At 40.1% G+C, this 27,949-nt stretch overlaps 1 protein-coding gene across 2 annotated transcripts; it reads right to left on the reverse strand.

Annotated features, from left to right (window-relative positions):
* Positions 1–698: 698 nt before the first annotated feature.
* On the reverse strand, positions 699–27,890 carry SH3BGR (SH3 domain binding glutamate rich protein). 2 transcript variants are annotated; one of them, XM_050910573.1, is made up of 7 exons: positions 27,810–27,890; positions 23,084–23,269; positions 16,558–16,638; positions 9,230–9,343; positions 4,046–4,075; positions 2,090–2,196; positions 699–814 (listed from the first exon to the last, which is right to left on the reverse strand). In XM_050910573.1, exons 1-7 carry the CDS (start codon positions 27,852–27,854, stop codon positions 778–780), a joined length of 600 nt encoding a protein of 199 aa, XP_050766530.1. In that variant the 5' UTR covers positions 27,855–27,890; the 3' UTR covers positions 699–777. The 2 variants fall into 2 exon arrangements, with proteins under 2 accessions (XP_050766530.1, XP_050766539.1); XM_050910582.1 differs by lacking the exon at positions 16,558–16,638.
* Positions 27,891–27,949: the final 59 nt, after the last annotated feature.

Genomic DNA, 27,949 nt, shown 5'->3' on the forward strand with positions numbered 1-27,949 from the left:
TAAGCAACAGTTATAGCGTGAACGTGGATTAATTTTCTCTGCCCCCCTGGCCCAGTGAATACGGATGTATCCATGAAGACTGACAAGGCTTCAGTAGAAGGGACTGGGACACCTCCTTCCTTCAATGAAGACTGCATATCCTCGTGGTCGGGGTCTTGTACACAACACCAGAAACATCAGCAGGAACGTAAGGCAAGGTGAAGGACTTTGCATAGCCTACAACCGTAATGATAGAGAAAACTTAACTTTACAGATCTTAGCGCAGCTTGCTAGGGTTAAATTAATGCCTTTGCAGACAAAGAACAGATATAACAGAAAACACATTTATTTAAACTGCTGTACAATGGAAATCTCAATCATTTTCAAAAGCCAGCTGAGGGAGAAGTGACTCACATAGCTTGTATACAGGAAGCCTCTTTGCAGTTTTCAGTGCTGAATTTCTTTTTCTCTGAATACGTCACTTGTGTGAGTGCAGCTATCTGCTGAGTGGCAGCAATGTGTTTGGCAGTATATAAACATGGAGAAAGACATGGTTCCTGCCCTGAGGAGCTTACAATCTAAAATGTGACATGGACAATACTATTCCAACATATAACAATCAACTGAAATATCATCAGTCAGATATAAGAAGACCCATTTTAACAAGCAATTGGAATACCAAATATATATATAAAGGCCATAGGTAGGACAGAGTGGTGTCTTTGTTCTTTTATGTATTTATATGTTCGTAAGTCTACAGGCATGAAGGGTAGTGATGGTTTGCTTGAGAGAGTGAGTTTATTTTCTTTGGCGGGGCTGCTCCAGCTTGTGCTTCCTGAACAAAAATAAGGAAAATTAGATTACAACTTAGCACTCCTTCTATGATTTTACATGTCTGAACACTGGACAACATTGGGATGAATTAATTCACATGCAACAGAGGAACCCAGATTTGGGAGAGGTAGCATGAAAGAAGTGATGGATTTTCGGTCCTGTTGAGGCATTGGGTTTCCACATCAGCGTACGGTTGGTGAAACCTATGGCAACGACCTCAGAGGCAGAGTTAGATGGGAATCATCATGCTAGTTCTAGAAAGAGCGTATCACACTCTGTGTCTGCTATTGGGAGGGAGTCTGGTCACCCAAGGGAAAATCTGCTAAAAATTCCAACTTTCTTGTAGGTTAACAGTTTTTCCCTCCTAAGTGATTGTCTGATCTTTATTTCTGTCCAGAGGAGAAGAGACAGTAGTAGGAAGAAGAAAACCTGAAAATTAAATTTGAAACCACATGCTGACAAAACTTGAGCAATGCTGGATGCTCATACACCTATACAGGCACAAATTCTGCCTCCCAGATGCTTCCTGTTTTGAGGTTTTAAAATCACATTTGGCCTAGTTTCTAAGGCAATCAGAGTAATTTTATAGTGTGTCGTATTTCTGGTCAGGCTCCTCTCCCTTCCCCAGTAATTTTTTTATTAACATTTCAACTAAATTTGAGAGAGGGCTTCATTTGAGACATGAAGCTCCTAAAAGTTTCAGCGAAATCAGTAGCTGAGTAAGAGAGGAGAGGGACGAACTCTTATCCCAGATGAAAGAGAAGCTGCAATGAGTCTAACAGTTAAGTGTACTTTTGGCCCTTCAGTTGGGCACTTCGTGCATATATACTGACCACTCAAGCAGTACACACCTAGCATGCTGCTCTTTGCGTTGCTCATACTTAGGGGACCCAGCAGAGAGCTAGAGGGTACCGTAGGAAGATGCTAAGGAATATGCCCAAAGCAGATATCAGAAGCCTGGCAGGGAGGTGAAGGTTGTAAGAGCAATGGGGAATGGATCGAAGGGCCTGCACTATTTGGTAGATATTAGGGATCGCAGAGACAACTGTATAGGAAAGTCAGATTCATTGGTACCACAGAAATGGGGAAAACTAACAGGCTCACTGAGGGCAATAGTTCTGACTAACCATTATGTGTCAAATGCATAATACCTTTTTTGGTTTTGGTACGTTCTTTCCATTCTTGTCATTGTATATAACAACAATATGTACAAAATTTTCAAGTTTATGTTACTTTAAGAACATTTAGAAACTGTGCTGGATATCTTAATAGTTACCTCAAAACCTGTTCAAGAAAGAATGTGTCATAGGGAAGTGTACTAAGACTCTTCTTGCCCTCCACCTCTTCCTTTTCCTCTCCCTCTTCCTGCTTTTCTTCTTCTTCCTTTTTTATAGAAAATAGTTGTAGTTATCATGTAGGAATTGAAGGAAAAATAAACAGTCTTGAAATGCAGAGCTCTGCTTTTGCAACTGTTCTGTTTCTAGTAAATGCAATATTATGTGAGCTTAAAAAATAGAACAGAGAAGTAATGTATAGAGCTTTTATTCTTAACATGCCAGGGCTCTGGCTTTGTGGAGTTAATAGGGAAGTGCTGGAATATAAGAATCCTCTTCTTAGAGAAGTTAGAATACGGTACATGGTTAAGCTGTAAAGAGATGTTCAAGATCAAAATAAGAATATGAAATAAATGTAAATATGACAAAAGATTTAGTATTTTTAATTATATGCTTTCTTGGAGCAGTAAACTAGTCAAGATTCATGGCACAGGAACTAGACTCCTGAATAATCTAAAAAACATTCGGAGTCAGCTAATACAGCCTTGTTTCTGTTTCAAAAGTTCTTATTTCTCTCTTTTATACAGGAGAAATGGCACAATTTAAAGGCAATAGCCCTTTACTTCAGTCAACCAAATGAACAGTTCTGTGTGTATAAACAAGCTTTATCTCAAAATGTCATACCTTCATATACTACCTAGACTACAAAAATTATGGGAATTTCTTCCTGGCGTAATCAACCAATCAAAGAATACATAATTAGTTTTCAGTCAGGACTGCAGGTAGTATATGAGCAGCACAGACCTTAGGTTTTCCTCTCAGACACATACTGTCTGTATGAGAGTCACATCTGAGTTGCTGAAGTAAAATCCTGCTTAAACACGTGCTTGGGAATGGACCTGTTGTAATCAGATTCCTGGTTTGATCAGTTGTTTTTCAGGGAAAACCATTGCACTAACGGATCATCCCTGCAAAACCAGAAACATAACACGAATGTCTGCACAGCTCAGCTGGATTAGAAGTTCTCGTGCCAAAGGAATATTGCCTCTTTCGGCATCTTCTCCCAGGAAAGCTGCCTTTCATTAGCACTCTTTGAAACAGGGCCAGGCAAGCCCACAGACAAGCAACACCTTTCAGATATTAACAACTTCAGTTCAAAATTCAAATAAAGTACCTTTTACAGAAAAAATGGGTATTTTTCTTGCTTGAAGCGTTAGTTAGTGGTGCCAGGGTGCACTAACCAGCCTTAACGGCCCTCACCAGCCTCATCAGGAGCCCCCATGCTTTGCCATGGGCCCAGGAGCTCCATTTCAGCTGCCAGGTCCACAATGCATAACTCTGACAGCACGCATGTGTAAGTATACACATGTATATATGCGTGCATTGCAGTTTGGAAGTGGGAAGACATGAATGTGTCCTCTTATTAATTGCAGGTTTGTAGTGGAAAATATCCTAAAGTAATCATTAGTTTTACTGGGAGCACTGAAGAAATATTCAAGGCATAACCTTGCAATGCTGGGCAAAGCAGAAAAGTGTATAAGGATTTGCACCTGGGTCTTACAAATTCTGGCAAGGAAAGTATTTCCTTTATAGGCAGAACTGCCTAAATTGTCAGAATGACTCTTTCACACTCACAACACTGAAAATGTAATCAGCATGGTGTCAGTTAGTGATTATCAAAGATACAGTTGTCTTGGGAGTCCTTGGCAAATTTTATTAAAGAATCTGTGAAAGACAATTTCTCTTCCATTTACAGTTTTTAATGATTAAAGGCCTATCTTTGTTCCCAAACAATAAGACTATGATGTGACCAATAATTATCTCTAGCAGAATATAATACTAATATATTTAGTTTCATTAATAAAAATTTACTAACTTTTGAGTGAAGCAATGAGACTGAAACGGAATTAAATGCACAAAAACAAAAGACAAAAGCAAAATGTCCGAATATACTATACCTCTGTTGCTGCATGTTCTTCCTTGCTTTCCTACATAAGAGATACAAAAGAAAATGTTTAAGAGAGAGATGAAAGAAAGAATATCAGAGGTCATACAGGCAAAACACAGCAGAAATTAAACACCGAATTTAGGAAAATTATGTGGAATTCAGTGAATTTATTTTGAGATAATGTCCTCCAGATGATTAACTCACAAAGCACATTTAAGTTAAGCTTTTACTTTGAAAAAGGGCTGTAAAATCATTAAATACAGCTCCCTTTTTCTCAGTTACTTCCAATCAAATCTGCTTCATTGACAAGCAAAGCATTAGAGCTGGGGGTTTGTTTGCTTTTTCAGGTGGAGTTTTTTTGTGTTGGTTTTTTTTTTAATTAGATGGTCTGCAAAATGAAAGTTAAATCAGAATTATACAGAGTCTTATCTATGCTATATATCATCACTCAGAATCTGGCTTGCAATTCTGTTAACTGTTGTAGGCTGGAACAGATGCCTTGGCTCAACAGTACTGGGGAATAAGAAATAATACAAGCTGGTTTTAGACTGTAGATTGAGCAAAAGTGATGAAGAGAAGAGAGATAAAAGAGAAAAAAATATATGTACAGTGAATAGAACTTAATGTTAGATACCAGGCTGGTTATTGGAGAGAAGAGCTAATCTTACAAAAAAACCCAAAGAGAAAGGACAAATGGAACAGTACCATGCAGAAGGCATGAGTGGTTGATACGAGTTTGCACAGAATGAGTTGAGATAAGGAAGTGAGCTGCAGTGCCAGGGTTTATATATGGCCTGGGGAATTGCTGAGACAGGATACAGACTTGCATTATAATATGATTTTTGAACATGTTTCTAAAATAATTCTGCCCTGAAGTGAGCCTAATCTGTACTGCAAACTGATTTAACTGGGACACCACTTAAAAAATATTCTAAACCCCAAGCTAAAATTTAAAGTTAAAATCAGATAGTAAAAATAAAGAAAAATTATTACCATCACATCTAGTGACCAGCAGAGCCCTTGCTGTGCCATGTGCATAGGTCACAGTCTTTTCCTCAAAAACAAAGGGACGGACAAAGCAAGAAAAAGGGACACTATATCCAAACAAAATGGTTCCTCAACCTTCTCCATCAGAGGATGTGGATTAGAAATGAAAAAAAGGATTAGGAAGAAGTAAAGGATAAGCTTGATGAAGTGATTAGGGAAAGAAAGTATGCAACAGGTTTAAGGTGAAAAAAAATTTCATAATCTAAAGAAATCCTAGTGCAGCTGTCCCTTGGTGACCCAGGCTGAAAGCTGTTCTTGTTACTTACTACTGGATCTGTGTAAGGGACTGTTGTGGTTTAACCCCAGCCGGCAACTAAGCACCACGCAGCTGCTTGCTCACTCCCCCCACCCAGTGGGATGGGGGAGAGAATGGGAAAAAAGGTAAAACTCGTGAGCTGAGACAAAGACAGTTAATAGGACAGAAAAAGAAGGGAAAAGAATAATAATGATAAAAGAATATAGAAAACAAGTGATGCACAATGCAATTGCTCACCAGCTGCTGACCAATGACCAGCCAGTCTCTGAGCAGTGGGCCGCCACCCCCTGGGCCAACTCCCCCCAGTTTTATTGCTCAGCATGACATCATATGGTATGGAATACCCCTTTGGTCAGTTGGGGTCAGCTGTCCCGGCTGTGTCCCCTCCCAGCTTCTTGTGCACCCCCAGCCTCCTCGCTGGCAGGGCAGTATGAGAAGCTGAAAAGTCTTTGACTTAGTGTAAACACTGCTCAGCAACAACTAAAACGTCAGTGTGTTATCAACATTATTCTAATCCTAAATCCAAAACACAGCACTGTACCAGCTACTAGGAAGAAAAGTAACTCTGTCCCAGCTGAAACCAGGACAGGGACTTTCTATTTCAGCATCTGCTCCAGGCTTCCCTGGATGCTTGTGTGAATGAGGGGCTGGAGCTGCTGAAGCCTAGGCAGTCTAATGTGAGGTGTGCGAAGAACAACCTGTCGCACTGTGCAGTTATCCATGCTGCTCTCAGGAGGCAGCTGCTGACTTAAGAGGGGTTTTTTTCAGAGGGTTAGGGTCTCTTGCTGGTTTCCTCAGGGTCATACCAGCCTGAGACAAAAAGCTGGAGCTTCTGGACTCCTGCATCTCCTAGCAAGGGCAGCAGAAGCCGTAGAGGAGGGCTGCAGCCTCCACACATACCCACATTGACCATTGGCTGCCATTCCTGCTACTGAGGCATTGGAGGAGCCTTCTGAAATCTGGGACCCTCCGTGCAGCTCCACAATTGAGACAGTCACAGTTTATTTTATTATCTGTCTTATGTTCATTGGCAAAGACTGAGATATCTTTAGCACGCCGAGACTCTTCTAGAATTTTTCCATAGCACTGGCATTTCTCCTGCAAAGTCACTGGAGAAAAGCTGGCTGGGTTACACCCCGCATGAGAGAGTCATTTTTAAGCTGGTTTGAAACTGAGTGCTAAATAAGGCCAAAATGCCAATACTAGATTCCCACTGGTATATTAATTCAGAAGTAGAACATAAAACTGTGATGTTTAAATTATGGCATTTTGATTTGAGGGTTTGTCAAAAGAGTAAGTTGACACTCCAAAAGGGACCTGACTACTGTTCAAAAGATGCAAGTGTTTGGCTGCAAAACACAGTGGGCTGCTGATAAAAAGGTCACCCTTTCAGAACTCAGTATACAGAGACCAGCTTTTAATAAGCTAGAAGAAAAAAAGACATGGGTGGGGAGAGCACACGGAAAACATCTATTCAGTGTGGTCAAGCAGTCAAACAAGATATTCTGGGCTGCAGAATGAGAGGAAGAGAGGGAAACACTGAAAATACTGTGTTGATACTACGTGTATCCTTTAGGATCTAACATCCAGTGGAGATATTCCAATGGCAATCTGACAGTCTTTAAATGTATTTAACTTCATAAAGCCCTGGCCAGGTAAGGAAATGTTATTCTAGCTTTCTTTTATAAGGGTAAAATGAGATACAGAGACAAAAGGCGGAATTCATCTCACTGTAGCTGCCTCAAAGTTATTCTTCTCATCTAAACTCATCCTCTGTGTGCTGTCTGTAGTGAATGAGAATACCAGAATTTCTACAGAATGATTCATGCCATCCCAACAGAAGCGATAACTGGGATGAACTGTGGCAAGGCAGACAGATGCCACGTCACTGAAGTGATTTGTCCTAGGTGACATGGGAAGTGGGTGGTGGAACAGGGTGAAAAATGGTTTTTGTGCATCCCCGGCAGGAGCCCCTGGTACCTTGCTGCCTGTAGTGGTGAGTACCCTCTCTGAAAACGAGTGAGGCAGGAACAGAAACAGTGCTTTTTTTCTTCCCCTAGGAGCTAATATACACCTGGCATGATGAAGGTGGGTATCAGAGTTGGATGATTTCAGGAAGACTTTTCCTCCTCCTTATGTAAGACCATGTAAGAACATTTCAACACTGCCAAGACTGTGCAGGCAAAAGGGGAGGATTTGTGAGATTAATCATATTTTATGCCCTCATAACCACAGGAAGATCTGTTCAAACACACTATCTTGCCTGGTGCACTCTCCTCTTCCACTCCCCTCCCTGTAAAACTAAAGGAGAATATATTTTCCACTTACAGCTCCAATCCATTCTGTGAGAAATGGAGCAAGGTGATTGTTGTATAGTAGTGGTATTGCATTATGTCATTACAAAACCTCTCATACACAGCTGCTTGACACATTTGCAGACATGTTCCAGCATTCTGTTCTCATTTGAAAAACATTAGAGTAGACTGCCAGCCAGAATGGCAAGTAACCTAATCCAGCCAGGGGATGCACTGCAGTTTTATGCTGGACTTCTCTTAAGAGCTGAGGAAAAAGGTATTTGACAGCACTCACGTGCTGGCTGAAATTCATAGAGACATGAAAAGTGCTTGGATATAATTTAAGGAGAAATTTCAGTTCCCACTGAGGAGTGTCTCTCCTCATCACTGTTTTGAAATTTTAAATGGGACTTCTCAGTGCCTGAGACTTGCATGGGGCTGTGTAAAAGGGTGCTTTTCCAGCCTAACAATGACTGATTCATTCATTGTTAAAAAGGGTAATGGGGAAAGGTTTACAGAGAGGTGCTTCCTCTGGAAAAACATTGCAGCTAGATGGAAAAAAAAAACAAAACACATTTGTTTTGGTCTTTAATGAAAGAGATGATGCATTTGTGACATATTCCACTGGGATCGTCTGATCTCCAAACCACAGAAAAACCCAACAAGTGTAAGTGCTTGATGCAGCAGTAGGCCTGCCTCTTTGGGAAGAGAGTCACCTGACACTGCAACATCAAAATAAACCCATCCTTAAATGCCAAACTGTCAGAGCAGCAGGAGAAATAAAGCAGCTGGATCCCTATCTCCAGACACAGGATCCATTTCTGCTTAGTCACTACTGGGTCTAGAACCTGGCCAGTAACATAAACACTCCACTGAGGAAGACACCGGCACACAACAGAATGGTCCCTTTTTGCGGGATCCATCTACCTTTCAACCACAAGTACTTTACTGATGTTAGCTAACTGCAGGATATTATACTGGGGAATTGAAGGAACTCAGATGGCTTCTTCCAAGAACCTTTAGCACTGCCGTTTGACATCTGTCCATGTGACTGTAATATCAGACCATGATGCAGGCAGGAAGGATAACAACGGTCTCCATTTCTGCACTGCCCAGGGGTTTCTGCATGGCCTGAAGAAGACTCTGTCAGATCTGTCTTGCTGCAACAGCAGTCAATGCTGGTACATGACAACAAACATTAACAACTAGATTTACGAGCACTGCAGATGCTGGCCATTGATAGCAGCAAATTTTTCCACACAGATAGGACCCAGATGTCTAGTCCTAAATTATTCTCCATAACTAGACTCTAGTTCCAAACGAGCATTAAAAAAAAAGCTTACAGTAACAAGTGGCAAAAGGAAACTGTTAAATAAAGACAACTGCTGTTATTCAAGATTCAGAGCAAAGTTCCCTGGAGTTTTATGTAGGTTTCATATCACCATGATATCAAAGAAAATGCATCCAAAAGACAAGCAGGACCACCTGCAATCAGTCTTCCCACCCTGAGGCACACTAGGAGGGCCTGTGGGTTTGTGTTTCATGTGCTTAGCACAGGTAAAACCCTCATATCACAAAGCGAAAAAGGAAAAATTACCTGTTGATCTTCTGATGGTGACTGAGCAGACTGAGCCTCTTCATGAGCACCTTCATCAGCTTTGTCTTCTGTGTGTGCCTCAGTTTCGTCCGTGGCATCAGACTTTTCAGTCTCCTGGCAGCAAAGGAGAAGTCATTGTTAGCTTCAGGGCACAAAACCAACAATTCATTTCTATAAAACTCTTGACTTTACAGTTTTGGGAGGTGTTTTTCTAATTTTGCTTCAGCACTCAAATGAAAATATACCGGTTTAGACATTTTCCTGTGAAAGGAACACTTCTTGGCATGTTGATCTGTTGGTAAAGGCATGGGGTTTGTGTAGGGAAAACATGAATTCAAGCACTTCTTCCTCTTCAGAGCATAGTAGATTCTCTAACTTTTCTGTGGAAAGTTTAATAGAAACCAATGCTCATCCAGATGGCACATTCTAGCTTCAGAAAAAAAAGCCTTTTTCACCAGCATGCATGCCAATTAAAATTCATCAAGAAGCTACAGAAAAACAGAAGTAATAAAGGATTTCATATATAGTCTCTTAACTTTCTTGTTTAAAATCATCAGGAAACTGTTCCTCAATTCACACACCAATCTATCAAATCTATTTATTCCAGCACTGTGAACACGGACCTCCCAGAAGGCTCTTTAAGTCCTGTCGTACTTTCAGCTAGGTAGCTGTGAAAGGTCACACTGGATCACACACTGTGTCAGATAAAAGGAGACCCGCATGGCCTCGAGTGGAACAACAGAAATAGAATGAAATGTAATAGCATGAAGTGCAGTCACATTATTTGGGACAGGTAGTTCTGGGACAGAGATTAGAAACAGATGTTTCTACTGCACTTTGGGAGCTTGTTAGTTGGTGAGCATCAAAGAAGAAAAAGATGGATGTATTTAAATAATCACAGAATAACTGAGCCATGAATGTGATGCGATAGCGAAAGAGGTAATAAATGTGATCCTCAGATGTATGAGGTGAGGTATAGCTGGTGGAGCTGAAAGCGAATATTAATGTCATTGTATAAGGCCAAGGCGAAACCTCCTCTGGATCACTCTGTACCGTTCCAGTCACTCAGGCTCAAGAAAGAGAAATTCAGACTGGAACAGGTGCAGAGAGGGGCTACAGGAATATTTGAGGGAGTGGAAAGCCTGTCTTATGAAAGGGTGACAAAAAAAGCTTCATTACTTTAATCTATTGAAAGTAATGCTGTGAGGGGATATGATGGCGCTCTAAAAATAGATCAGAGTAAACATCAGGGAAGGATAGGATAAGGAAAAGCACTGAGGCAGATGCAAAATGAGCACAAACCAGCTGTAAATAAAAATTCTAATCATCAGCAGTGTGAAATTTTGGAAGAGCTTTCTAGTAGAGAAGCGGAGGCAAAGGACCTAAGTCATTAAAAGGGAATTTGACCACTTCTGAGAGGTGTTATCTGGTGTGATTGCCTCCAGCAACAGAGAACTGGGCTCAGGGGAGGTCCTGTCCTGTGTCATCCTAAGTCCTACATGCTTTGGGCAGAGCAGCATGTCTCTGATAGAAGACGAGCTCCTTTCTCATCCCTGTGACCAAGCCCTTACAACTCATCCATCTGGTCAGTTTGGGTTTTTCTGCTTTTCCATAATTTCATTTGTCTCTACAGTTAAACAAAAGCCCCCAGTCATGATCCTCTGTCCCTTAAGCTTCACAAGTCCTCCTCCAGTGTCCTCACCATATATGATTTCTTCAGCCAGTGTACTTAGCCTGCAGAAGCATGTCACTAGCATAGTTATCTGGCTTTTAGCCCCAGAGCAGACTTGGGTGAGTGCTGACTTAGGGATCTTTTGTCCCGTGATGTGACATGCAATATAAGACATGCCCTCCTGCTGAGATGCTCTGCTGGATGGGGACAAAAATGATAGAAAGGAGGTTAGGAATGTTTGGGAGCAGATATCATGACAGAGTGAATCTGGACAAAATACTTCTGCAGTTTTATCTTTTTCCTGAAACTTCACTGTCTGTAAGATTTGGTGCCCTTTTGGCAATTTTCTCCTGAATCATGGAAAATATGTTTTATATGTAAGGAGCTTGCAATGAAAAGAGGGTAGGCACATAGGCTCATAAGTTCCCCTTCCTCTCCACAGAGAAAAACAACAGCAAAAAAACCTATCAATCAGCAGCAAGCATGTCTCCCTGCCGTCCTTCCCAGCACTGCACTGCCCCTGCCCTGCTGGCAGCAAAAGCCTTTCCAGGGCTCCATGGTCAACTGGAGCAGGAGGCTGATCAAGATTAAAGCTTTAAAAAGAAAAAAATTTCTATCTATCTCACACAATTTGCACACTCCGTTACACAGCTGCATGAATGTTTTTGCCAGTACGTGGGGGATGCTTGGGGAGAGGAATGAGCAGCTGGGAGTAAGCAGAAGGAGCCAGAGGAAGGGGGAAGGAGAAAAGACTACTTCTTTTTCTGGCAATATTGTCTCATTTCAAGTACACATCAAACTGTGGGCTCACTGCACTCCAATCCTGGTGGCATTGTTATTAAAAACAGGTCTACGGAGACATTTGTTTGGCTTAATTTATCTTTTGCTTTTCCCCCACAAGCAACAAAATATTTGAAGATGAAAATATGTAGTAACACAGACATATAGTGAAATTCTCTTGTGCAACATTGTGTTAATACATGGCTTTCTTAAGCAAGTGATAACTTCCTTACAGATACTTTCTTTGTAGCAGTTTCTAAAATGAAAAGGATAGTGTTAATGAAAATTAAATTGGTTAGATATTTATTTTCAGCATGTATATTAACATTTCAGTTTAAAATCTACGTACTCAATATTTTTTGGTAGATACATAAAATACATAAAGACTGAAGATGGCATTCTAATTAAAATGAACCTATTGTGTAAAACTATCTCAGATGAATCATATACTTACTCAGAGCATAAGGTAAAAAAGCTGTAGCTGAAAGAACTGAACTCTAGAAGCAGCTTGTTATCAGCCAGAACACACGCGCATGCACACACACATACAGAGTTCTTGTTAATTATATGGAGAACTGTGATGTTTGGAATATCATCATTATACTCTCTCTCCACAGAAACACAAAATTTAATTTTTAACTGATTTAAAATGAAGTACCATTTACAAAGATTGGCTGACAGGTCATTTTCTCTTCAAATAAAATGCACATACTGTAAATTTGTAATTCAAAGCAGTCTTAGTAGAAGTCTTCTTCAACTAAAAGACTAAAGCTCAAGTATCTATGGATTTTGGGACATCAAGATTATGGATATTAAGACCAAGAATACTAAGATTAAGGATTTAGGTATATACAAGATCTGATAAGAGACCCTCAGCTGAAGTAAATCAGCTTCACTGAGTTCACAGAGCAATTGCAAACCTAAATGGTATTGCTACAAGCTACTGGCTCTAAGGAATTCTGGGAAATGGAAGCAGTATTCCACAGCAGTTAATAAAGTTCTCAAAAAACCTGATTGCCCCTGAAAATAAAAAGCAATTAATTACCTGCATTCAAACCTTGCTAAGATACTCAGAAGGTGTAGTAATACAGCATACTGTTTGTCATCTTAGTTTAAGTAATAGGCATCTCATTCACAAAACAATTCATCTGTGCCATTTTAGAAAACAAGTGGTGCAGCCAGAGCTTTTAATGGGCTGTTCACACATTACCAATATTCCAGAGCATTTTCAAGAATATTGAGAACAGTCTCAGACTAAGTATAGAAGTGATGGGGGCTTTAAAAAGAAATGTACCCAACTTTGGGGGCAGCTGAGACTGACACATCTGACCCTAGACTTATAAACTACATTGATTATAGCTCAAATGTACACACGTATACTATTGGCATATCACTGTTCACGCCACTAATCCAAGATTAAATGGGATCATTCAGAAATCTATCACTAACTTGAGTGATCTTTGGATCAGGCATAAAGCACAGCTGTCCTCTAAATCCAAGCCTGCCATGAAACGTGTTTAGAAGTTAGAAGTATTCTAGACTACGTACTCCTTCAAGTGAGAAAGTATTTCATATCAATAGACTAAAGAACTTATTAACACAAACACCATGCCTGCTTCTTCTCTTAGGCACATAAAACTGTGCTACTTATCCCTGTTAAATGATGCTTTAGAAAACATGATAACCAGTGTCATAGGGAGGCAACAGAAGAGAGAGGATGATGTGAGCTAATTGACCCTTTCTGAATTATCAAAAACATGTATTGATTTCCTGTCATGTCACTGAGTTTTACGGCCACATAGCACCCTTCAAGGATAAAAATGTACTTGGTATATAGGAAAAGAAAGTGTGAAGATCTTTGCCTGACTCCCACAGCGATCTAAGCAAATAGTTAGCATTTAGAGCTTTGGCCTTTCCACCAAGATCTGCAGAGGTTTCCATATGCCATCCAGGCATCTAAATACTTCATTGTATTGGATCCAGAAACACAGTGATGGACACAGCAACTGGCCATTTGTACAGTGGTACCTGATCAGAACCCTTAGCAGAGGTCTGAACACAGCTGGCTGCAGCAAGGGGCAGGTGCCTACTTAGGGAGCTGCCCCTCAGCCTGTTTTCCAGCCAGTCTTTGACATTGATTTGCTATTTCCTACTGAAACAATTACAGCTTTTTTGTAAGTAAGAGGATACTTAAATAAATAAGTGTGTAAAGACTACTTTGCATGTGTGCTGCAGGTCTGAGAAGGATCTCCTTTATACCTGTGTGTATTCAGAGCTTCTTTACATGTGTCTTAGAGTCAATCTGCACCTTGGTGACAACTTTGATGTGTCCTAGACATATCAGACTCACCCTGTAAGGGTAGATCAGCTTGCACATTAGGCTCTGGCACCATCAGAGCTCCAACACCTAATAGTAACAGTTCAATGTAAACGCTGGACAAGTAGGTCTGGTGACAAGTTGTAGCCACCTAAGCCAGAGAGAAGTCAGGGCTACAAAAATGAGAATCTGCAGAACTGAAACATGTATTTCGCACTCAGCAGCCTGACGTGGCAATTAATTTAACTACAAGTATTTTGTTGGGAAGTTATAATTTGTTGAGGGAGTACCAAAAAGTTCCTCTGCTTGCTCTAGAAAATAGGCTCAAAACAGTCCTGGGTCAGGATCCTAGTGGACTGTGCTGTGAAACAGCATCATGGTCATTAAAGAGCTTCTCTACTGCTGTTGCAATATGAGACAAAAGATGGATGGAAAAGGAAAGAGAATCTTCTGAGGCAAGAGTATAAAACATGTATCAGCTTCATATTAATCTTTGCAATGTCTCAGTGAGGTAAAAACCCCTAGAAAGCAAATGGTTACTAACTGTTCTGTGGTGTTTCCATGCTTTATAGTTTGCTTCTTCTATAAATTATCACCATATTCCAGAAAAAAAATACAATTATTTAAGAAGGGATTAGTAGGAAACCCTGTCATATGTGTTATCATCACCATCTCTTCCACACCTGACTTATTATTCCAGATTCATGCTGCTGGAAATCAATGTCACGAGCCATCCATTGTACTTCATGTTAAGGTTGAATTGACAGCCTAATGAAAGGAAAGCAGAAGCCGTGCAGCAAGGTTATTTGTATGACAAAGCACAGCCAGACTGTCATGCAGTGAAGATACTGAGAAACACCTCTGCAATAAATTCTAAAACACTTGTATATGTCTCTTTCAAATTCAGGAACAGATTCTAAAAGGGAGACAATGTAAATATACATCCACTCTTTACATGGATTTTTTAAAAACACTCTCACTTATTTCCACTTTCTGGACTGAAACAATCACCACCACCACCAATGCAGCAGTTAATCAGTGTAAACCGTACTTGCTTGCTACCAATAGCATTAACACTAATCTGCCCAGCAGAATGTACCAAACGTGTTATTTTCAACATTTACAAAGTTGTCACGAAGTAGAACTGTAATAGCCTCTGCCGACAGCTGAGAATGAATGAATTCTAAAAAATTGTTTCTTTGCTTCATAGACACACAGAGGCTTGCATGAAGGAGCAGATAATATATGAAGTGGGAAGGTGGAAAAATGCAATTTTCTTTATCATCTCATTGATTCTCCACATATCTTTTATAATGATTATAATATGTAATACCTGCAGTCCTTTAAGCCTTTCATGGCTTTGTGGATGTTAATTAAATGAATTCTCACAAGACCCTTGTGAGGTAGGCAAGTAATTTTTATTTCCCTTGGTGGGAGATGGCACAGCTAAAGCAGAAAGTTTAAATCACTTGCTCCTTATCAGACAGGGACTCAGTGTCAAAGACATTTATAGCAACTGTGGCTCTCCCCTGCGTATCTCTTCATCTGTAGCTCTCAAAGCACTTAGCAAAGGCTCCTTTTTCTCTCTCCTTTTACAGAAGAAGAAAAACAGAGACATTTACAACAGTGTTTCACTCAAAGTTGCTACACAGTTGGCAGCGGTTTTGGACCAGAAAGCAGATCTCATGCTCCAGGGCAGTTCTTCAGCCAGGTCACCACAATGCAGCAGAGTTCTCCTATCACTCTGGCTCATCACTCTCTTGATTCATTTCTTTTGTTGAATCATCACCCACATTAAAGATGGCAACATTTGATTATCGTCTAACATGATCTCAGGATAAGAGAGCTGTAACGCTCTCGGTTATAAAACTTCTAATTAGAAGAAGACTTTGTGAAAGATAAAACACATTGCTTTCTGTAAAAAGAAGAAAAAGAAAAAAGAAAAAAAAAAACCAAAGAAACTTTTTTTTCTTTTGCCAGAAATACATTAGAACATTGTCAAAATACAGCGGATGGAGAACAATGGGTAGACTTGCCAAAGGGACTTTGTGAAGTCCTGGGTGAGACTTTAAGTGACCTCCTCAAGGCAGAGGGAGCAAACCCCATAGTGCCAATCTGCATGTACACACAGAGGATGGAACAGGTCCACACCCCAGCCCCTCTGTTTGTGCCCAGTACAAACCCTGTTTGCTCAAGGTTTGACGCAGTCAGGGGGAAGGGAAAGTTTATTGTAATTAACACAACCTATAAATTGTATTAGGAAATTCTGCATCATTTAAAAGCTGAACATGATAAAATACTGCTTTGTGTCAACAACAACAAAAAAAATCATCAGCTGGAGGCATGGTAACAAGCCTGCAGTGAAAGAAGGGAAGAGAGAAGTATTTTCTAGTATTTACTGAACCAGCCACTCTTTTTTCCCCTTAAGAACACTTTGCTGCACCAGCATCTAATGTAAGGCTTGTCACTGCCCCTTATTTGACATGCTGAGTCACTGCCTATCTTCATCTTTTATTAAAATCAAATAAATGGCCCCCATGGAAGGACAGCAGTGCATACCTTTGTGCCTGGAGGAGGAGCAAGACCCAGGAATGAATAAATAATATTCTCTTCTTTAGCAGAGAAAAAGGATTCAAAATCCTAAAAAAGGAACAAATGAACAACAGAGAATTGGTAACAAAAACCAGACAAAAGGCACAGGAGGAAGAGACTAGCCCAGCCAAAGCTTTCTTATATTGATGAGAATGACTATGCATTTGTACAAGCGCCTGCATTATCTAAGCCCCAGGAAGAAAATTCAGATAAAGGGAGTTTCACACTGGCTGGCAAAATGAACAAATGGGCAAATCTCTCCAGAGACTTACACTTTAATTATATCACATCTATGTCAGAATCAGATAAAATTAAGCGTCTCATTTTAATGTGCCTCAGCTGTACCAAAGCAAAGCTATTCCCATTTAAATGTTAAAATAAAACTTCCTGTGAGTAAGAACACAAAATAGGCCCTCAAAACCCTGGACAGCTTTATGGCAAATAAAAGGCAACAGTCAACATAATAGCACAAGTGAAATGATAATGAGGAAACTGTTTATTTTAAAGAAAGGCACTCTGGTTAGAAAATGCAGTTACTTTTCAGACAAACTTAGCAAAGGCCTGTGTTGTTCCCTCTGACATATATATACCAGCCAAAATGTCTTGTCCACATATGAACTGAAGTTATAAATCATTACGTTAAATGCCCATTTTCTCTTCAGTGCTAATATAACTGAAAAGACGTGAGGGATGGCTCCTATCCTACCACCTAGAACTTGCATGGTCTTTACTGTATTCACCTGTACAACTTCCCTATCAATTAAGGAAGGTCTGCTATCACTAGTTTGTTACTGGGAAGTTCATGACTCACATGTTACACAGGTAAAAATCAACATGTATTTAAGATCTCAGCAGAAACTCTGGTCATAAGTGACTGGCCCACAATCACGCAGCAGCTCTGTGTAGGACAGAGGACTGAACACGACTGCTGAGTCCTAGACTACTGCCTTGACCACGTTATCATCCTCCCTCTCATCCCAACTAACTCCAGAAATAGAAGCCTGTAAATAATAAGGTGCTGACTCATCCTTGAGACTTGTTTGTAAAGCTGGGTTAGGACCTGAGTAGTTTTATTGGACTGTTTTAGTATTTCCAGAGAATAAATTATTGGCCAGGGGTAATCCTAGGGAAAGGCTGGAGTGAATAGTTTAGAAGACACCTTAATATCAACAAGACTGGAATCAATGACATTTCAGTCCAGTTTGGAGAGGTAACATAGCTTAACAGACAGGATAAATGACAGCCTGCTTCACTGATTTATCTAAGGGACAGATTGGCTTTCACACAGACCTAGCTACAGGCAGTGGGAACTGCCCAGTCTGGGAGACGCCCCAGAGCGCATTTTGCCCTGACCAGGCAGAATACCTGCTGCTGCTCCAGGCCACCCATTTCTCAAACCATCTCTTTGCTGTTTTCATGTTGCTGTGGGGTTCTCCTTCTTATCTAACCCAGGTCTGCCCTAATTATTTAAGAAAGCCAGTGTCTGAAGTCTAACCCATAAACTTAGGAGCAATACAGCAAACAAGAACATGAGGATTTTCTGCAATACAAAGGGCTGGAATCTGACAGGGACCTTTGACAGGCCATACAAACACAGGAAACTTGTGTCCTCCTGCATACCACATACTTACGAAACAGCCTAAGCAAACTATGGCACAACATGTCAATAGCTGGGAAACAAAGAGAAGACTATAACAAGGAAGGGCCATGAAGTGGCCTTGATATTTTATACATCCTGTTAGCTCCTCCTCAGAGGAAAAGCAGTAGACGGTAAGTGTACTAAAAATCTCCAGAGACACACTGCCTTGTAGATAACCAGACCTGAGGGCACAAGCAAGATGTGTGAACGACCAAATGAACTCCTTATCAGAATAGGATACAACCTTCTATCATATCAGGTACTCCTTGGCAACTGGTAGTATACAATGACATCCCACAGTAAATGTGGTATCTTGTAGGAAATGGAAGGTCACTTACCTTGCTTACACTGAGGAGCAAGCTATTATGTATTTAGCATGGGGTAAAAGCATGACTACAGTGATCATGGAATAGTTTTTGTATTGTATATTTGCACTCTTACTTTCCTAATGGTGACTTGTTCACATCTCCATTCACTGAATGACCAAAGATAACTGCTCCCAAGGCAGGCAGTAACAAAAAATGAGCAGTAACAACTTATTTCAGCTAAGCAATAATATTATATCTGTATGAGAAGACATAAATGGTCCAGGCGGAGGGTAGTGGTGTCATTTGTCTTTGGAACTAGTCTTTGAAAAATACAGTGAAATGTATTTAAAAAAAAAAAAAAAACTCCATGAGTTTTTCTTTATGATATGAGTGGATATGCACATATACACTCTATGCTATCATCCTTGTATGAGCACTGTGGAAATGCCAGACAGCAAAATAGCAAACTCCAGTTGGACATCAGTGGAAAGTTCTTCCCCACATGAGTAGTATGGCATCAGGTCAGAGTGCACATATAGGGCATGGAAATGCCATCCTTGGCGACTTTTGAAACTCAGATGGCCAAAGCCCCAAGCAACATAAGCTAACTTTAAAGCTATCCCTGCTTTGAGTATCAGGCTGGACTACAGACCTCCAAAGGTCCCTATGATTTCCGTGTATTTGATTTTAGCAGTTATATGAAGCATCAAATAAAAGTCTTACCTAATAATTCAGAGATTCTTTAAAAAAATATGTACCTGGGTATTTTATTCTATGGATTTCAGTTTACAGAGAAAACCAGAAGTTTACATTCCATTTCTTTCCTAGTTTTCTAGGGCTTTTTGTTAAGCAAAAGCAAAGACAAAAGCACCAGAGTGCTCAATATATTTAGAAAGTGACACAGATGCAGATGTCTGTCTAGACATGAGCAAAGAAACAGCTTAAGAAAAAGATCAAATAAGAACATCATAATTGCCAACACTGATGGATTAGAATGGATACTTGAAATTGGTGCTATAGCCAGGCATACAAAATGAATCCATTTCTAATCTGTTTCTTCAAGTGGCAATACCAAAGATCTGAAAGAAAAATAAGATTCAAGCTATTTATAAGACAATCTTAAGCTTCTCTGACCTCACAGAAAAGCTACTTACAGTTGGTGTATTTTCATAAATGCATCCATAAGAAACCTCCATTTTACAGTACAAGTTAGGAAGTGAAGCAGCTCTTCAGGGTCAGCCAGAAGATGCAGATACTTTTACGTATCAGCAGAAAAGGAGATTAGCAACAGGACTGCATTTACTTGCTCATTATGTCAGTCTATTCCAGCATGAAAAGGAAGCCTCCTCACCTGTCCCCAGTATCCCCTCTTTCCTTACCCCCACCCCCAAAATGTCACTGAACTGCAGAAGAGGGGACTGGAGAAGATCTCAAAGGACCATTTCTCTAAGGCAGGAACCACTACACGACTCCTGATAGGCGTTTCTCCAATCCATTGGTAATGACCTTTAATGAGATAGAGACAACCTCCTGAAAACTACATATTTTTTTCTGACATCTGACTTAAACTTTCTTTGCTGCATTTTTTGCTCGTTACACCTTGTCCCACCTCCAGTGGGTGTGGAGCAGAACGTATTTTACAAAATCCTAGAACCACATGATAATTCAGATGGGAAGAGACCTCAGGAGACCATCTAGTCCAATCTCCTGCTCAAAGCAGGGTCAATACTGAATTCAGACCAATAATTAATTCCTTTTTGCTGCAGCCCTTAAAATATTTGAAGGTTGTCATGTCTCTCTCCAAATCCCTCTTTCTCAGGGTGAGGAAGGAAATCTTTTATCTTGAATTTTCATCTCCGAAGGCCAGTGCTTCCAGGCCAGCATGCTGCTAATGTGTATACACATGCACATGTGTGAATGGGAACCAAACATACAGGACAATCGATAGGAAGGGAAGTGAGGGAAAAGAGTGATCCTAGAAAGGAGAATGAGCAGAAATGAAATGTAACAAGTTTGATCTAAAAACAAAGGACTACCTGGGAATGAGGAAAGAAAAAAATTAGTAGGAAGGAGAAAAAGAAAATGTCTTACCAAAAAAAAGGTGTAAAGAGCTTGACTTGTTTAGCACAGCAAAATGAAGATTAATAGAGGATACAATTCCCATTTGCAAATACATTGGGCTAGAGCTGTTTAAGCTAAAGGGTGATTTTGGCATACCAGGAAATGGGTATAAACTGGCTGCATATAACCAGGCTACAAAATCAAAGGTTTTTAGATGCCGTAAGACTGAGGTCCTTGAAGACTGTACTAATAAGAGCAACATATTTTAAAAGCACTTTCATGAATTCAGGATACTGGATTGGAGTCCATGACTCAGACAGACCTTTGCAATTCTCAGCCCTATTTTTAATAGAGTAGCTGAGGACAAAGGAAGTGGGACACAGGGGAAGAGTTCAGATATATCATGTAAACCTTAAACAGTGTAAAACAGTTCTGGATTTCAGAACGATGGGTCTGTTGGACCTGCAAAAGTTATGCAGGGGAGTAGAATGCAAACCCCCAGCTTTATATTGCAGACATGTTGCGGAAGACATCACGTCACTTGGAGGAATTTTGCACCAGTGTGCCAGCCCCTGGCCATGTTCTCAACCAGCCCACATAATCCCACTTCACACTCACTGTGCAGCTCCCTTAAGGCACCTTCCCCTGAGAAGAAGGGTAAGGCTCATGTGCTGATATGGATCTCCTTACCTTATTTATTTGGAAATAATGATACTATAAATTAATCTTTGTTATGCACCCACTGGGATCATTAGCTATGAGCTTTGAGAGCTGGGTACATTAGAATTCCAGAGACTTTTAGACTAATTGTAAATTTGATTTAGTTTTTAAATCAGTCGCTGCAACTGCTTTCCCCCTTTCCACATGGAGGTGTCTTTGCAAAGGACTCTTTCTTAACTTAAATTTATTTCAAGATGTAGATTATTTGGCCTTCTGAAATAGCTTCAGACATGGAGTAAAAACTGTGTATTTATAATTTACTGGCAAGGCTGACCAGCTGCAACGCTTTGTAAGGCAATTACTCTTTAATTCACTATATAACCTCTCCAGGGAATATCAGAAATACTTATTGCAACATTGGCTGCCCCAAAATCCAGAATAAAATATATCAAATTATACTTTTTATTTGTGCAGACTGGATGTTGAAATGCACCCCTAACCTATCAAGTTCTCTTTTAAGATTCCTATGAGAAAATGAGGAAACAGTTGCATTCCGTTATTCATACTAGCAACTTCTGCTCCGAGAGCACTGATGTTAATTCTGAAAACTCAGTGGCATGTAAACCTCTTCTCTCTCAAGACAACTTTTGCAGTAGTTCACACTGGATTTGTGGAGTTACTTAAAACTGGGCTATGTGATCTGTGTTTCAGAGTACTTTGCAAGTTCATTTCAGCGATCATATCAGAGTACTTTCCAGACTATGTATTTCCATCCAGACTATGAGAAAAAAACTGTCTCAGATATCTCTTTTGAGTCATGATCCTAATATTCATGCTGATACAGTATTATCTATCACTGATTTGAAAAAACTTTCTCAAGAGAAATAACCTGTTACAAGCATATATGAAAATATAAAAGCATCTGCTGAGCTTTTGAGATTACAATTACTGTTACGAAGAGTTGGATATTTATTGAATAAGCAATATAATTTCAACAATTCAAACCACATACTAGAACTATTCGAGTCAACTATAATTCTTATTTATTTGTATAATATAATGGAAAAGAAAGATTCCTGTTCACAGCCCCTGGTGCCTCAGACATTTACTTGACTTCCTAGCAGCCCAGGTGAGTCTGTGTCAAACAGACAAAATACCAACACTCGCCATGCAAAACTAACTGAAAGTTCAAGACGCAAAGTGCAATACAGCTAGAGATAGCAGATCAGCCTTGCTATGAACCCCACTAGTCTTGAGTAGCTCGGTATTGTCAAACCACATAACTGAGCATTTACTACTCCAAGTGCAGCTGAGCTGTCCTCATAATCTACATTTGGTTATCCTGAGATATTGTGTGAAGAGGCCATAGTATCACCTAGACAGTACTGCCTTCAGTCTTCAGGAGCTGAAGCGAGTGTGCAGGCAGAGAGCCAACAGCAGGACAACTTGTGAGTGAGCTACACAGCAGGAGGTAGGAGAATGTGAGAGGAAAACACAGAGCTCCTCACAGGCGGCAAACTCCATGCCTTGCAGTGAGCTCTGGGTCCTGCATAGGCTCTGGGTCTGCAGGGGATAATCCATACAGTCTGTTAAGCAGAGTTTCTCTAGTCAGTTTTCTCTCCATGTGTATTTTCTCTTAAAAAGGAATAATCTTTTGTTTCATTGCTTTTCTGTGCCTAAAAAATGCTTTCTAAGAATTGTTCTTCCAAAGTGAATCTCAAATTGTCTTAAGGAGTTTGTTTGACACTTCCTGCTAATGTAAAAGAGTTACTTTCTGTGAAAGAAAACTCTCTGAAGGTATTTAAATTTCCAAATAGCTTCTTACCCCACAGTACCGCTCCTCGTTGAAGATCTGTGGAGGGAGGGGAATTCCATTTTGAGGCTTTTTTTCACCCGGTACATTGTCTCTCATCCATTTCCTGTTGTCTTCATCACCTGCTATGTCCATTTGCTGAAAGTCAATCTTATTGGCCTCTAAAAACCCAACTACTTCTTGCTGTTTCTTTTTGATCTGGTTAGGAAAGAGGAAAAACAAAATTTCTTCTTTAAAAAGAAAATTGTTTTCTAAAAGCAATTGCTATTACAAGCAGAACTAATGCAAGTATGTCAAGTTGGATCCACTGCTCCAGTAGCCCCCAAACTTTTTGAAGCTGAGATTCAACACTGCTTCTCAGCACCCAGAGCACTGCCGTTACTTCCCCCCCGCCTCTCCCCCAGCTTCCTTCTTTCCTCCCTGGAAGCAGTGATACCTCCATCTAAGAAACGAGGCTCAGCAGGAAGCCTCCTACTCTGTTCCCAGATCTGTGTGGTGTACAGATACCTAAGCTAATCCTGCCTAAAGTCAGCACAAGCCTGAGAATGTACATATCCTCCTCAACATGTAAAAGGCTCCTTTTTCCTACTCATTACATATGACATTTAGCTTTCTGTGAGCCACATGTTCCTCTCCGTCCCTGTTCTTTAATGCTAGGCATAATCAAATATGAGTGAAAGCTCAATGAAAATCCAGTACAGCTTACCTCCTGTGCTTGAATATTTCCCACATTACAGAATGATATTCCAGTTGGACCATGAAGAACATATTACATACAAATAAAGCATGTTATATACAGCTTCTGTGCCACCCAAAATTCAATCATGGCCCTTATTGCCTTTAATGCTAGTTCTGTATAGACCTAGGATGAAGGCACCAAGCTTATAATCTATCCCTTTACTTTGAAGATGTAATACTCACTATACTTCTCTACTAAAGGAATGCTACTCCTAAGCAACATTTAAAGAACTTCCCCATTTTGTATATGTCTAACTTGTCTAAGAGCTGCAAGGCCAAACTTTAGCCCTACAAGTACTGCAGCATTTGAAGCAAGCACTGTTTGGACTGATCTGTACAAATTCTCTCAAGCTGCTCTTCAGACACAGACAACTACATTACTATCTAGCACAATCATGTTCCAGACGTGACTCTCTTCTCCTCCCAGTTGTGCTACTCCATGCAGCAAGTTAGTGTCCTATATAGACGGTAGCTAGAATGATGTATCAATCAAGGTAATTTTTGCACAGGAGCCATCATATGATTTGAAACCATGTCTTCCACAAGTCAGACATCTGAACAACTGAATTTAAAGTGACACCAGGCTAGTGTAAATCAGTCTGAGACAGACAATGAGATGAGAAATAATTCATGGATTATGTATTTCTGTAATCCAATAAATCTGAAAAGCTGAAGCAGAGTGATAGCCTATTATATTGGAAGAATGAGTTTTCATGATTAAAGGTAAAATTTCTTTTTCTTGTTTAAATAAGGAAGTATCTATCTATACAGCTATGCTTGCTTATAAAAAATAACAAACATAAAATGCTGTACATTTTTATGACAACAGAGGTTTATGGTGAGCTAAAAAAAGTACATCACTTTGAATGGAAACACTAATCCAAAGTGTTCAAAAGCCGTGAAGTTGACAGATCTTGAAGGTGCTTATTTATATTATTTTCACTTTTTAAACAAAGGTCATTTTCTTAATGGCTATTTAGCTGCACAGTTATTTGCAGAACACATTCAGGTGGCAGAAAGGATTGCTTGAGGGACACTTCATTGGAGAAAGTGGCAGGATAGTGTTTGTATAAATGGTTAATAAAATCTGCGTGAGCCAGTACTAAGAGTTTCATCACATGCTCTGAAAGCCAGTGTACTCAAGTGCTGTCAGCTGCAATTTCAGCGTCAGCTTGTCTCTTTGGACACAGGCACTGAAGCAGATAAGGCTCCTGGAATAGCTAGTGCCCCAGACGAATAGTGCCTCTGAGGAGATAATGGAAACTGAGCTATAGATTCTGTGCTCCCTTGATTATGGCTGGAGCTATAATTTTTAGAATTAAACCTGGATAAACAATTTTTCTTCAGCTTGAGGTTCATAATACACAGGAGGCTCAGACAGCACCACGACTGAAAGCAAAAACTAGGAGAGGGTTGTGTCAAAAATGAATGTTGAGGAAAAATAAAGTTACATGCAATTATGCCTGCATAAGGAAAAGGCAAGATGTTTCTCATTATGATAATAACAATGTTAAGCAGAAGATGTACTATGTCTTAAGGCTTACAATTACTAGGGCTTAGGCAGAGCAAAATACTTGGGACACACACTAAGTATGAAACCATAAAGCAAGCCTCTGCTGTGGCTGGCACTAGGTAGCTGGGCAACCAAAAGAATCTCTCCAGCAAACAGCACTCAGAAAGGGAAATCTTCCAGGACATAAAAACAGAGGACATGCAAAGGTTTTCCCAGAATGGATGAGCTTGCAGGAGCTTGTTTGTGCCCTCACTTGTGTCTGATGGCATGGGAAGAATTCAGATTACTTGGGCATAGATTCCCTGGAAAGTGGTGGTGAGCAGGATATTATTTCATCAATGTCATTTTCCCTTTCAACAAAGCTTAAGTTCCACCATCCCTAGCTGCTAGTCCCTTAAAATAAGAAAAAACTGTTTTAAATAAATATTATCTAGCTAGAGTGTAAGAGCTACAGATAATACTAGTTTCACCTGATGCATAATTAAATATTACCATCTATATCCTCACAATCCAGAGCATTCGTGTTGACCAGCTGCCTATGGCAGAAGCAAACCGTACATAGTCAACAACTTACAGCAAGAGGAACATTAATGTTGGTAGGCAGAGTTGCTGCAGCTTCTGGTTCTAACGCCGCATGGACAACCCATCCCTGATAATTATTCTTATTTATCACACTGTAACCTCTGATTTGACTTGAAATTGATTTGAAATTTGAACTCAGGTTTATATACGGCTAGATTCACAGTCACGGATGACAAACCCCTACCCTGTATTTTAGAGGACATAATTCAAATAGTCTACATTTGCCTCAGTCTTTCTGAGACCTACAGATTTGAAGGTGGGCAAGTTCATAAAATGCCACCAAAACCACTGGGAATAAAAGGATTTTAGAGGTGCCCTAACAGTGAGCAGCAGTAAGCAAGCCTTTGGAAGACTTCCTCTGTGTAAGACATGATTCATGGTACCTTAGAACCTTGCAGGATATTACCCATTTCTAAACACCTCTGTGGCTAGTAACAAAATTATTTTATTCTTTTACTGCTTGCTTCAAGCCAAGCATTTAGTACTTTTTAGCGCTATAAACAAGTGTCTCCCCTTCTACTTGCCTTAATGAATAGTTCAATATCAGCTAAGTTTGGAGCAGAAAGACAATAAAGCTGAAGTTATTTAAAATAAATTTCTGAATCATTGAGGGGAAAAATACAGACTGCAGATTTGCTTTAGAGCCACAGAGTGGCAAAGGAGGTAGGGACAACTCTTCTTTGGTCAACCAAAGGAGACCAAAACAGGAGACCAAACAGGAGCGGAAAGACTGCCAATGCACAGCGTATGGCAATTTATAAAGCTTCTTGAGCAGTAACTGCTAGATTACAAATTACGAAACCTGCAGTTTCCAACCCACTCTTCTTTTTTTCCCTTGCATCTGAGGTTTCTTATTAAAAAACGAATGCTAAAATGTCAACAGTAAATTTAGTGTCAGGCTTAGCAATAGGCTGGCGAGACAAGCTGATGAGAGAACTGCAAACTTCCTCAGCCGTATTCCAATTTGAATTTTAGTGAATGACCCCCAGTTCATTTTCTAGAGATGATGGCCCCATGAACAGGGAGTGGGGTTTGGAGCTTTTCAACTCTGGAAGCTTCTTAAAGACATGGAGCTGGTAGAGAGACAGAGATGTAGTTACAGCTATGTGCAAGCACCAGCCAGTTTGTTTAGCCATGTCACTGGGAGTGAGTGACTGCCAAAGGAAAACTGCAATCTGAGCTCATCTGGGAACTGGATATAAAAGGAAACAGTCCTTTCCCGGTTCCCACCTCCCACGGACTTCCAACCTCCCTACTATTCGCATGCCCTTCCCTTCAGCTGATACACTATGCTGACAGCTACAGCAGTAGTAGATCTCAATACCAAAAATCATCAGTATAGCATTTCAAGACACACACACACCAAAAAAAAAACAACCCTCAAGGAAAAACAAAAAAAACCCCCAAAACCTAGGGAAAGGGAGGGGGGTGGGGAAGAATTTTTTTCTGCATAACTTTATCTAGCTTACTTTAGGTCCAGGCTCTTTCTTAGACAAAGTTCCCCTTTTGCAGGAGCAGTGTCCTAAAGTCTCTTTTAAAAACAAATACATTAATTTCTACTGTAAAAAATCTACCTTAGCTTTTGTGCAAATACAATATCCACTTTTTGCTTCTTCAGTGAATATATATTGCATATACTTTTTCAAACATAAGTAAATCTATTAAATGACAGATAATTTACATGTAAATGTTATAACTGTAGTAAAACCTCACATGCAAGCAAGACTGCATTAACAGGAATTCTCTACATCTTGAGTAGCTTTCAAGAATAAGGTGGTCAGTGCAGACTAGAAGAAATCCAGTGTTTTTTTCTCACATGCAAACTCAGGCTGTCCTGGGATCTTCTAGGCTAATTTGCCAACCTGATCCCAGCAGAAAGAGGAGTATGTTAAATGAGACACCTACCGCTGTAGACCCCGAAGATGTGGCTACAAAGACTTTGATCACCATGTTGACAGTGATGAAAATGAATCAGCAGAGCACGCCTGCTATCCACAAGTCACCACAGTCCCAAGAGGAATCCAAGCGTTCAGCAGCTTCTGGGC

Source organism: Gymnogyps californianus, chromosome 1 (genome assembly GCF_018139145.2).
Source record: "Gymnogyps californianus isolate 813 chromosome 1, ASM1813914v2, whole genome shotgun sequence".
Taxonomy (NCBI): Eukaryota; Metazoa; Chordata; class Aves; order Accipitriformes; family Cathartidae; genus Gymnogyps; species Gymnogyps californianus.

Bases quoted from the DNA above. Each gene is read 5' to 3' on its own strand.
- SH3BGR (XM_050910573.1), bottom strand. From the start codon at position 27,854: ATGGTGATCAAAGTCTTTGTAGCCACATCTTCGGGGTCTACAGCG. The intron at 9,344-16,557 runs GTATGCACTGCT...CTTTGCTGCCAG, and splicing joins CTCCTCCTCCAGGCACAAAG to GAGACTGAAAAGTCTGATGC. The intron at 4,076-9,229 runs GTAATTTTTCCT...TCTCTTATGTAG, and splicing joins CACCATCAGAAGATCAACAG to GAAAGCAAGGAAGAACATGC.